Below are 12475 nucleotides of genomic sequence, written 5' to 3' on the forward strand. Positions count from 1 at the left end.
GAGCTCTGAGAGGTGACACTCCCCTCTCTCCGTCCACACAGAAGCCTCGAGGGGGAGGGAGGGAGGGAGAACAGGAAGAACCTCCAAGTATCCATTTTATCGCCGCCCCACCGCGTCCAGCGGCGGCGCCTCCCCAGCACATCCGGAGCCCGATGAAGCGACACTTTGATCGAGAGGAGACAATTGCCAAAAGGTCCGATTGTGCAGCCCGACGGGCCCCCTCTTGGACGTAGACAATGTTCCTCCCCAGGAGCCCGAGACGCGAACGCCCCCGGCAGCCGGGAGCCCCGAAGGGGTGGGCGGGCCGCCGCCCCAGCCTGGGGTTCCCCGCGCCCCCCCCCCGCCCCCGCGCCGCCGCACGCACCTCCAGGGCCTCCAGCGAGCTGAAGCTGGCGATGGCGAAGCCGTCGATGACCTCCTCCTCCTGCGAGCTGGACTCGCGGCGGCGGCGGCGCGGGGGGCGCGCGGCGGCGGCGCGGGGCGGGGGCGCGCGGGGCAGGCCCGCGTTCTCCTTGCCGGGCCCGGGCTCGGTCTCCTCGCCCGACGAGGCGCTCTGGTCGCGGGCGTCGCGGGCCGCCTCCCGGCGCCGGCCCCGGTCCCGCTGCGCGCGCGAGCGGCGACTCGGGCGGACCTTGGCCTCCATGGCGCGCGGTGACCTTGCGGCCGCGCCGTCGGGCTCCGGCTGCCGCTGCGCTACGCGTGGCCGCCGGCGGGCTCGGTGCGGGCCGCGCGGGCGGGGGCCGTGGGCGGCGGCGGCGGCGGGCGGCGGGCCGGGCCGGGCATGCCGCGCCGGAGCCCTCAGCCCTGGGCCCGGAGCGGCCCGGGCGCCGCGGGGCGGGCGGCCGCGCGCGTCGGCGGGGCGGGCGGCGCTCAGCGGCTGCGGGCCGCCTCGGCGGGGGCGCGCCCCATGCGCGGCGGGCGGCGGGCCGGGCGGGCGTCGTCGGGGCGCGGGCTGGAGTGAGGCGCCCGGGACCGTGAGGCGGCGACGGCGGCGGCGGGGACCGGAGCTGATAACAACTGACGTACTTCCGCCCGGCAGCCGGCGCCAGAGGAAGTGGGCGCTCCAGCGGCCCGGCGCGAGCCCCGCCCAGGACACGCCCCTTCTCCGCCCGGCACGCCCAGGGACGTCCCTTCCAGCCCCGCGGCGCCCGGAACACGCCCCTTCTAGGCCCCGCCCAGGCTGTGCTCCAAGCTTTCGGCCACACCCGCCCAGGCCCCGCCCCCGTGCGCACCATTGGCTGCGCCTCGTAGCCCCGCCTCCGGCTAACCAGGCCCAACCCCTTTAGGCCCCGCCCCTCCCACTCACTGTTGGCTGCGCCTCGTAGCCACGCCTCCCCTTGGCTAGGCCCAACCCCTTTAGGTCCCGCCCCACTGGCCCTCGCGCCGTTGGCTGCGCCCCGTAGCCCTGCCTCCCGCTGATAGGCCCAACCTCTTTAGGCCCCGCCCTCCCCGACAGCGCGCCTCTGCCAAGCCCCGCCCCGTATAAGCCCCGCCCGTGTGGGTGGGGCTTGGACGCCCCGCCCCTCGCTGGTCTCCCCGGCCCTCCCCGTTGCACAGGCGAGGTTTCGGGGGGCGGGAACGCAACCCTCTCTCCGGGGTGCGGGCCCGAGGGGTCCCTAGGCCTCCGCAGTCGCAGCCTCAGTTCCGGAAGGCACTTGCAATGAGAGCACGTGGGCAGAGAGCGGGGGACCCCTCCAGCCCGACGGTTCACGTGGTGGAGGGTCACGCTCCCCATCACCCCAGAGCTGGAGGTCGGCACGGGGTGTGCAGGATGGGATGTTCCGGTCCCCACTCCGGACACGGCGTGGGGGGAAGGTCGGGGGGTCTGGCTGGGCGAGTTCTCACGGAGCCTAGAGACCCCGCCCACCTGCCTGGGGATGTGAAAGCCTGGGGACGTGAAGGCCAGGGGAGGGGTTCTTGGCTTCAGCCCCACCCCCATCCCTGCCCAGGCTGTCTCCCCCTCCCCCTGCCCTTCCCGTCAGGCTCTCCCTGTCCCCACCCGGTAGGCAGCCCCCAGGTTCAGGTCTGAGGGGGGGAGTTCCACAGACAGACATCCTCCTCCCCCTCCCGGGGTCTGGTCCCCAGGGGTCAGGCCGGTCTCCCCAGGCCAGCGCCCCGACCCCAAGGCTCCCTGTGGGGACCGCCTGGCCCTTCCAGACGGGAGGCCCCTGGGATGGCATCCTGGGCTGCCAGGTTCGCACAGAAACAGTCCCCCAGCCCAGGCCCCAACTCGCCCCCTACCCGGCCCCAACTCGCCCCCTCCCAGGCCCTGCCCCGTACCCCACCCAAGAGGACCCACCCTTCCCGGAAGAAGGGATCCCGCACCACGGACACGGCCCACCCCAGCCGGCCTTGTTAGCACTGACCCATCACCCTGTGGCTGCAGCCAGGTTGCCCCTGGTCCCACCCCACAGCTCCGCCCTCCCCTGGTCCCACCCCACAGCCAGGCCTCCCCTGGTCCCACCCCACAGCCCGCCCTCCCCTGGTCCCACCCCACAACCAGGCCTCCCCTGGTCCCAGCCCACAGCCTGCCCTCCCCTGGTCCCACCCACAGCCAGGCCTCCCCTGGTCCCACCCCACAGCCCGCCCTCCCCTGGTCCCACCCCACAACCAGGCCTCCCCTGGTCCCAGCCCACAGCCTGCCCTCCCCTGGTCCCACCCCACAGCCCGCTCTCCCCTGGCCACCGCACCCAGAGCTGAGAGGCCCCGTGACTCTAGGACTCTGAGCATCATTAATGGACACGAACTTGTATTCACCATTCAGTTTCCTCTCGCCAACCCGACTCAGCCCCGGGCCTCGGCTCCCGGCTCCGGTGGGGTTTCTGCAGATGCTCTGCGCGCAGCCCGCTGACCGGCCAGCCCAGGACCCGGAACGCCGTGTGCCCACCACGAGAGGGTCTGGCTGCTCCCTGCTTCCCGGCCCCGGGGAACGGGCAGCACCTCGGTGTGTTTGGATGCTCAGCCCCTTCCCTGGCGCTGGCTCATGGGGGTGGGGGCGGCAGCTGCCCTCCCTCCGGCCCGGCCAGGGAACGGGCAGGTGCGGCGGCTCCGGCAGCAATCAGGCTGCGGAAACAGCAGCCCCCCGGCTCCCTGCCGGAGCACCCCATGTTTAGTCTTGGCCACGGATCTGCAGGTCGACGGAGGACGGGCTGTGCTTTGGACGGAGGGTCAGGTTCAGGTCTGTCCCAGGAGGGTCTCTCGGACCCGGGCTGCAGGAAATGCGACAGCTGGGGCCAAGTCCCCCTCCCCCCCCCCCCCCCCCGGCACGTGGCTCCCTCTGCTTTAGGCCTCGCCCTGTCGGCTCACAGGCCAAGACCGGGGTCCCCGGGGCACTAAGTGGAGCCCCCCACTCCAGTGGGGGCAGCAGCCATGTGGCCAGGAGGTGTGTGTGTGTGTGTGTGTGTCTGTGTGTGTGGTCCTGCTATGAGGGGCACTTCTGCCCCCTGAGCCTCTTCCCCTCATTCCTTCCCCTCAAGATCTGCTCGGGGTTGGATTCTGGACCCACTTCTACCCTAGGGGCTGCCAACTGTCCAGACTCCCCCAGACCCCCACCCCCACCCGCTGGTCTCGCCCTCCCTCTCCCTCAGCCCTCACCCAGGTGTCACTCCTCCCCCAGGCCGGGGGTGGCTCCGGCTGGGTCTGTCCCAGCTCGGGGCTGCAGCGTCCTCGGAATTAACTCCCCGGGGTCAGCGCCGCCCTCACAGGGCCCCGTGCGCGCCCGGCAGGCAGTCTGTGCCCAGAGGCCCCGCCGGGTGCCGCATGCAGGAGGGTGGGGACGGGGGCGTTTTAGACGTGTGTCCCCCGGGGTGCGGGAGCTGAGTGCACAGAACTCCACACGCTCCAGCTGCCGTTCTTTTTTTTTGGTTGTTGTTGATCCTCACCCGAGGATATCTTCCCATTGACTTTTAAAAAATATACATTTCTTTATTGACTTCAGAGAGGAAGGGAGAAGGAGAGAGAGAGAGAGAGAACCATCCGTGATGAGAGAGAATCATTCATTGATTGGCCACATCCTGCATGCCCCATGCTGGGGATCGAGCCGAAACCCAGGCACGCGCCCTTGGCTGGAATCGAACCTGGAACCCTTCAACCCGCAGGCTGACGCTCTACCCACTGAGCCAAGCCCCATTGATTAAAAAATAATAATAATAAATAAATATATATATATATATATATATATATATATATATATATATATGTTTTATTGATTTTTTTACAGAGAGGAAGGGAGAGGGATAGAGAGTTAGGAACATTCATGAGAGAGAAACACTGATGAGCTGCCTTCTGCAGGCCGATGCTCTATCCACTGAGCCACACCGGTTAGGGCCCCGTTGATTGTTAGAGAGAGTGGAAGAGAGAGGGAAGACAGAGAGAAACATCGATGTGAGAGGAACACAGCAATTGGTTGCCACCTGCAGGTGCCCAGACCAGGATTGGGGCCTGAGAGTAACATGCCCATGACCGGAGTCGAACCCGGGACCCTTCAGTCCACAGGCGGATGCTCTATCCACGGAGCCACACCGGTCAGGGAATTTTAATGTTATCTCACTGGTTTTTAGAGAAAGAAAAGGAGAGAGAGTGACATGGGTGGGCTGCCTCCAACACCCCCTCACTGCACCTGGGACAGGAACCGCCCAGGGACGCCCCCTGACCAGGACCCCAGCGCGGGGACGAGGCTCCGCCAGGACCCACGCCGGCCAGGGCACCGTGTTCCTCCTCTGCTTCTGGCTCCCGGGACCCTCGCAGGAGCCGGTCCCGGTCCCCGGGGCCACGGAGGCCGGAGTCTCGGGTTAGCCCGGGTCACGTGTGGTGACCGAGCGCAGGCGCTGGGCTCCAGGGCGGAGACCTGACACCACGGCTCCGGCAGCGTCTCCGTTTCGAAGATTCCGAGCCCGATCAGAGTGACTCCGCAGCGGCTGGCCGGCCGGGCGGGGGTGGACAGTCCCCCGTCACCGCGGAGGCGCTGGGATAAGCCCCACCCCCCTCTCCCCGCCACGGCCCCCGCGCCCACCCCCACGCTCCCCCCACCCAGGGCTTCCCCCTCCGCCCTGCCCGTTTCTACCGGTCACACCTAAATCTCCTTACGTACCTGTTCTATGACTCTTCCTGTTTTTTATTTTTTTACTTATTTATTTTTTAAAATATATTTTACTGATTTTCCACAGAGAGGAAGGGAGAGGGACAGAGAGCTAGAAACGTCGATGAAATAGAAACATCGACCAGCTGCCTCCCTGCATACCCTCCACTGGGGATGTGCCCGCAACCAAGGTCCATGCCCTTGACCGGATAGGAACCCAGGACCTTTCAGTCCGCAGGCCGACACTCCATCCACTGAGCCACACCGGACAGGGTCCCTCTCTTTTTTAAAAAAACATGTGTCTAAAAAAGTGTATTTATTGATTTCAGAGAGGAAGGGAGAGGGAGAGGGGACATCCATGAGGAGAATCACAGACCGGCTGCCTCCTGCACGCCCCACCCTGGGGATTAAGCCCACAACCAGGGCCTGTGCCCTGACCGGCAATCGAACCCTGACCTCCTGGTTCCTAGGTCAATGCTCAGCCCCGGAGCCACATGGGCCCGGCTTTGGGGAGCATCTGTGTGGCCTGGGAGCCGCAGCCGGCCCCCGGGCGTGGGCGGGGAAAGAGGGGGACACCCCTGGCTCACACTTCGGCGGGTTCGGTCAGGGTGAGGGCAGGGCCCCTGAGAGTGCCCTGAGGAGGGGGGCAGGGTGGGGTGCTGTGGGATCAGGGTGAGGAGGGTGGGCAGGCGGGAAGGGTCCCTCCCCTCCCTCCCCAAGGGGCCCCGCCGTCTGCCCCGCCCGGGGAGGGCGTCTGGCTCTCCAGCCCAGGCTGCCGCCGCTGGGAGCAGGCCCCCCCCGCCCAGGTCGCGTGCGCCCTCTGACCCCGGCGGGCGGCCTGGCCAGGGCCCCGGGGAGCGGCCGCGCTGCCAGCTGGCCCACGCGCTGCTGCGGGCTTCTCCATGGCAACGGGGGCCGCGGCCGGCTGGCAGCCACTCCGGGAGCCTCTCAGAGCTGAGCCGTCCTGCATCCCGATGAGGAGGGAGCCCGGCCCGGCCGGAGGGGACAGCCGGCTCCGCGGCCGCTCCACAGCCGGGAGGAGAACCGGTGCCAGTGCTCCGGGCCTGAGAGTTCCCGCTGGTTCCCGCAGCCCCTGGCCCCGGAGGGGACAGCCGGCTCCGCGGCCGCTCCCCTGCCAGAGGGGACCCCGTGCCCCGCGCTCCCGGCCTGAGGGTTCCGCTGGTTCCCGCAGCCCCTGGGCCCCGGGTCTCCTCTGAGGGGCAGGTGAGGGGCGGGGGGGCGGGGGTGGACATCGTGGGTTTAAACGAGACGGAGCCGGCCTGGCCCCCGCGGACGGGCGCGGTGGACAGGAATGTCAGAGAGGAGACCGCCTCCCCGCCGGGCGGAGACTGGTCCGGAGAAAGGGAGAGGCGGCCGGCTGCCCGGGGGGCTCTGTGCTGGAGCAGAGCGGTGAACCTCCCGCTCGCCCCCACGCGGGACGGAGCCCCCACCGGGCTGGGCCCTGACCGGGAATCGAACCCTGACCTCCTGGTTCACAGGCCGAAGCTCCACCACGGGCCACGCCGGCCGGGCAGTGGGTCCCCTCCTGACCAGGTGTGAGTGCAGGACAGGGGGCCCTGCCGTCCGCAGCCGGCACTCACCAGCTCACAGGGGCCCATGGGCTCACAGGTGTCTGCCAGCCACACCTGAGCCCTGTTCTTCCTCCTCCTCCTCCTCCTCCTCCTCCTCCTCCTCCTCCTCCTCCTCCTCCTCCTCCCCCTCCCCCCTCATCCCCCTTCTCCCCCCCTCCTCCCCCTCCTGCTGGTCTCCTGGCTCCAGTGACTCCTCCCGTCTGATGAGTGACAGGTGAGGCTTCGCCTGCTCAGCTGGGCCACACAAAGGGCAGGAACGCATTCCTGCTCCTGGAATTCAGTGACATCAGCTTGCGGGCTGCGGGCTGTGGGCTGTGGGCTGCGGGCTGTGGGCTGTGGGCTGCGGGCTGCGGGCTGCGGGCTGCGGGCTGTGGGCTGTGGGCTGTGGGCTATGGGTGGGTGGGCTGTGGGCTGCGGGCTGCGGGTGGGTGGGCTGCGGGCTGTGGGCTGTGGGCTGCGGGCTGTGGGCTGTGGGCTGCGGGCTGTGGGCTGTGGGCTGTGGGCTGCGGGCTGTGGGCTGCGGGCTGCAGGCTGCGGGCCAGAGGGGACATGGGAGGCTGGCGGTCAGGAGCTGGGCTGCAGGCTCCCCTGACCCTGGAAGACCCGCCCAGACAAGTGCATCTTCTCTGCACACGCCATGACACACGTGTGTGCATTGGGAAGGGAGACACACACTTCCAAGATCAACATGAGCATGTAAGTACATGCGGGAGCACACGCCCGACCCTCGAGCACGCATATAAACACTCACACATGTAAACACACACAACGATCACAAACATGCACACGTATATGTGCCCACACATCAAAACGCCCCTCACATGTACACACAGATACTCACATACCGAAATGCCCCTAACACACACACTCACATACATGCACATGCGTCCCCTCACACGTGTGCACATCTCCAGACTCGCACAGACCCATGAGTGTCCGGATCCACCCCGTGTGCACACACAGGAGGGAGAGCACATGTGGGCTTCTGTGTCCGGGAGCAGAGCCCACGTGTGTGAGTTCACAGAAACGGGTCCCCCGTGTCTACAGGCAGGTAGGCATGCACGCTCCTCCCTGCACCTGCGTGTTCTCACGTGCTCTGCCCACACGTGCCTGCAGGCAGCACGCTCCCTCAGCACGGACAGGCCCGAGCACGCAGACCTGCAGGCCCCGGCCCGGCTGGCCCAGGCTCAGGACACCGCTGCGGCCCGAAGTGGGGGCGGGCGGGGCCGGCTGGTGGTTCACTGCCTTTGGCACAGCCTCTGGGGCAAGAGGAAGTGCGGGCTCCATGCCCACGCCCACCGGAGGGAAGGGCGCCCGGCTCCGCCCGCCCACGGCCCTGGCCCCAGAGGCAGGTGGGCCCTCCCGGGAAGCAGGCCGGGCGCTGCCAGGCTGGGGCGGGGGTGAGGGGTTCGGGAGGCGGGGGCAGGGCCCACCCCACAGCCACGCGTCCCGGCCGGCCTGGGCTCCGCTCTGGGCGTGGGGGCAGCTGGCAGCTGCCAGGCGGGCCTCGCACCGTCCCTCCCGCCCGCCCTGACCCTGTGACCTCGCGGCACCGGACACGGAACGAGGGTCCAGGCCGGTGACTCGCGGCACACCGGGAGAGCCGTCCGCACCGCCACAGGGACCGAGGGTCCAGGCCGGTGACTGGCGGCTCTGAACCTTACTCCTCCACGTTCTTCGTGCTAAATCTTTTGTTTGTTTGTTTTTAAACATAGTTTATTGATTTTTCCCAGAGAGGAAGGGAGAGGGATAGAGAGTTAGAAACATCGATGAGAGAGAAACGACCAGCTGCCTCCTGCACGCCCCCTCACCGGGAATGTGCCCGCCACCAAGGTCCATGCCCTTGACCCAGAATCGAACCCGGGACCCTTCAGTCAGCAGGCCGACGCTCTGTCCACTGAGCCACCCCGGCCAGGGCCTTCTTGCTAAATCTTCACGCGCAGCACGGGGTCATGCAGAGGCCGCTGCGAACAGGACGAGCCCGGCAGGAACTTGAGAAACGTGGGGTGCCTCACCCGGAAGGAGCGGCTGCGCGCGCGGGGGGCTGCGGCGGGCACAACCCTCCCGCCCGCCCGCCGCCCGGGGTCGGGGCCCCGGCGGGAAGCCCTGTCCGCTCTGCCCGCGGCGAGCACTGAGACGCCTAAGGACCGCCGTCTCCTCTCGCCCTGGATAGAGCCCCCCACGCCGCGGCCCCTGGAGCTCTGTACCCTGCCCCCCCCCCCCCCCCAAAGAGGAATCCGCTTTCTGGAGGATTCCAGCAGCAGAGTCCGGTAGGAGCCGGGGGCTGCAGGAAGTGCACGGGATTTCATGACTATGTTAACGTTTTTCTATTGTTATCACTAGAGCCCGAGGCGTGAAATTCGTAAACGGGAGGGGGGTCCCTCAGCCCAGCCGGTACCCTCTCCCACCCGGGACCCTCAGGGGTGTCTGCCGGAAGCCGGTCGTTGTTTAATCACAGAGAGCTGTGGACCGGAGTCGGAAGGCTGATCGACCATAATCGCTCTGCAGGGTCAGAGCTAACGAGGAGACGTTGGCAGTGAGGCAGCCCCACCTGTCAGTCCTACATCACTGATGGGCTGTGATCGGAGGCTCCTGCCCGGCGGGTACGGTGTATCCTATCGTTTTAATCTTAATAAAAGGGATGCTAATCGCTCACCTGCCTGCCTGCCTGATCTCCCCTAACTGCCCCCTCCCCCCCCCCCCACCTAGTGGCCCCTCACGACCCCTCCACCAGCCTGGTCATCCCCAACTGCCCCCCCCCCGGCCTGGTGGCCCCCCGCAGCCCGCTTGTTCAGTCGTTTGCTTGTCCCTCACTAACCCCCCTGCCAGTCATGCCGTAGGCAGCCATCTTGTGAGGGTTCATTTGCATATTGCCTCTTTATTATACGGGATTGGTATCAGAGAGGAAGGAAGAGGGAGGAGGGGAGAGGGAGGGAGGGAGGGACAGACAGACAGACAGACAGACATGATAAGAGAGAACCCGGGATTGGCTGCCTCCTGCAGGGGATGGAGCCCGCCACCCGGGGGCGTGCCCTGGACGGGAATCGAACTGTGACCTCCCGGGGCTCCCCCCACCAATCCTCATGCCTGCCATGCTACCCACACAGCCCTGGGGGAGCAGAGAGGGCCCCCCCCCCCCCGCCCCGCACACCCAGACAGGGCTTCCTCCGGCCTCGGCCCAGCTCAGCCTGCCAGGTGGGCTGCTTGGCTCCTAACGTGGCCGTGAGCTCCCGGGAGGGGACGTGGGCCGAGGCCCTGCCATGGCCCTGCTGAGAGGGCGCCTGGGCATGGCCTGGGTGGGCCCCGGGGGGTGCCCGCTCTGCCCAGGAGCCCCAGGCTGGCCCTGAAGGAGGCTTGTAACGAGAGGCAGGGCCCGCAGGTCTGGCTGCCTGGCTAGTCTCCATCAGCTGGGCTGTGTTGGGAGCCCCATCGCCCCCCACTTCCCGCACACACACCCCAGCTTTCCCAGGGGGCCATCTCACACCTCACACCGGCCCGGCCCCCCCGGCCCCATAAAGAACCCATCGACTCGCCGTCCGCCCCTCGTCCCCGCGGCGGCTGCCTGGCCTCATCAGCCTCGGCAGGCCCTCCCGCCAGGCAGCTGCCGGAGCGACAAAATGATCCGTAATCGCTCCTGCCGACTCCAGTGAGTGGGGGACGGACGGTTCCTGCGCCTAATGAGCCGTTTAGAGGAAGGGGAGGAGGGGCTGGTGAGGAGGGGGGACACGGACGGGAAGGGACAGCCCCCTGCCCCTCCCCAGAGGAGCCGGCCCGGGACCGAGGGCCCGGGGCACCCCCTCCTGCCCCCACCGTGAGGGTGAGCCGGCAGACAGCCACAGGGCTCCGGGAAAACGCCTGCCGCCCCCCACGTGTCTGTGTACACCGTCTCGGGCGTGAAATGTGGGCGGCATCTCATCCCAGCTGATACAGAGGGAACAGGCCAACGGGCCACCGCTCCCCACAGAGACGCTGCGCCCACAGCTGAGGCCAATACCCTTAAGGAGCCTTAGGAGCCATCAGCAGGGACCTGAGGCTGCCCCCTCCCCTGCCCTGTGGGGCTTGACCAGGGACCTGAGGCCACCGTCCCCACCCTGGCCTCAGGCTGGGGGGCCTCAGGCTGCACCCCCTGCCCCAGTGCCAGGCCGGGGGACCCGAGGCCATGCCCCCTGCCTGGCTGGGCTTGACAAGGGTGGGACTGGCCTGATCTAGCCCGATAGCCCAATTGGGGGGGGGGGTATGGCCGGGTCTGGGTCTCAGGCGATTTTGAGGTGCATGTGGACGGGCGGGGACTTGACTCTGGGCCCCGTGGTGAGCCCCCGACTCTGACCGGAGGAAGGTTTTCATATGCATTTTACCAATTTTCTTTCACCTCCGACACTTCTGTTATAGAGGGCAAATGGCAACATTAAATTATTTCCTCCGATGAACCCCTTTTCATGTGCACGAATCTCGGGCACCAGGTTGCTGGTTTACAAACAATAGACACATAGGCCTAGCCGCCCAGCGTGGCTCTGTGGTTGAGCGTCAACCCAGGAACCAGGCGGTCAGGGTTCGATTCCCGGTCAGGGCACAGGCCCGGGTTGTGGGCTCGATCCCCGTTAGGGGGCGTGCAGGAGGCAGCAGGTCCATGATTCTCCCTCTCCCTCTCCCTGCCTCTCTGAATTCAATAAAAACATATTTAAACGAAGCAAAACGAAAACACATAATAGACCCATCCTGACGGGTCTCAAGTGGGCGGACTGAGGGGGCCGGGCCGGGGCTCAGCTCAGCGCTCCGGACGGGGGACGGGGGGGACCCACAGGCATGGCAGGGCGCCTGCCTTCCAGCTGGTTGGCAGCCGGGGTGCCCAGAGCAGGTGGTCCCTGCAGCACCTGGCCCAGATGGCTCAGAGAGGGACCCGCGGGCCGTTCCCAGCCCCTCCCCAGGCTCCCTCCCCGAGGTGCCTCCCTGGCCCTAGGGGACTGGGGGTGGTGGTGGGGCACGCCCAGGGGGTGCAGGACTGTGGGCACGGCACCCACCGCTCAGGGGCAGCCGCAGCACCCAGAGCTGCTGGGGGGCCGGTGTGGCTGTGAGGACGGGTGTGGGGGCTCCGTGGCCCCGGGTGGCTGAGGTGGGGGGACCCGGCCGGGGCATCTGATGAGAGGTTTGTGAACAGGACAGCCTGGGCCTGGGCGCCCGGGTGCCCGGGATACTGGAGGCTGCACTCGGAGCGTGGACACGCCTGACACCTAGTGGTCATAGTGTGTATTGCACCGGGGCTCCTGCAGAATCTCTCAGCGGTAGGGGGGGGTCCCTCAGTCCTGGGAGGGGGTCCCTCAGCTCTGAGGGGGACCCCTCAGCACTGGGGACCTCAGTCCTGGGGACCTCAGTCCTAGGGACTCTCCAGCTCTAAAAGGCCCGGTTGGTTTGCAGGCCACCCCGGGCCCCTATTTCCTTGGGGAGACACCCCAGAAGCTTGGCCATCCGGGAGACCCCATCCCGGCCCCAGACCCGTGGGGGCGTGTCCGTGCTGTCCCTCCAGGCTGTGGGTGCCCCCGCCTGCAGGTGGCGGTTCACCCCCTCGCCCTGCTGGTGTGGGGGGCGCTCCTGGGGCTCCGTGACCTTCCGAGCCCCCCAGGGAGGACGCGCCTAGGGGGGAGCCTGGACGGCAGGGATGGGGGGTGGGGGTGGGGGACACGGGATGGAGAAGTCCGCCCTCGGGGTGACCCTGTGGTCCACGCTCCGTATGGACGACACACTGTGGGGAGCGAGCTGCACCCCCACCCCCGGCGAGGGCACCCGCGGGCGGGGAGTGCGGGGCGCCCAG

At 67.7% G+C, this 12475-nt stretch overlaps 1 protein-coding gene across 5 annotated transcripts in view; it reads right to left on the reverse strand.

Moving 5' to 3' along the window:
• FBRSL1 (fibrosin like 1) overlaps positions 1-1045 on the reverse strand; it is a 28488-nt gene extending 27443 nt beyond the window's left edge. For 4 of the 5 annotated variants that reach the window (XM_084867380.1, XM_084867379.1, XM_084867378.1 and 1 more), the window contains exon 1: positions 365-1045. In XM_084867380.1, coding sequence (XP_084723506.1) covers positions 365-643 — 279 coding nt within the window. In that variant the 5' untranslated portion in view covers positions 644-1045. The remainder of the gene's footprint in view (positions 1-364) is intronic. The other variant, XM_084867381.1, reaches the window with a different exon arrangement.
• Between the last annotated feature and the right edge of the window lie 11430 nt (positions 1046-12475).

This window comes from Pipistrellus hanaki (genome assembly GCF_964339955.1).
Source record: "Pipistrellus hanaki genome assembly, chromosome: 19".
Classification (NCBI taxonomy): Eukaryota; Metazoa; Chordata; class Mammalia; order Chiroptera; family Vespertilionidae; genus Pipistrellus; species Pipistrellus hanaki.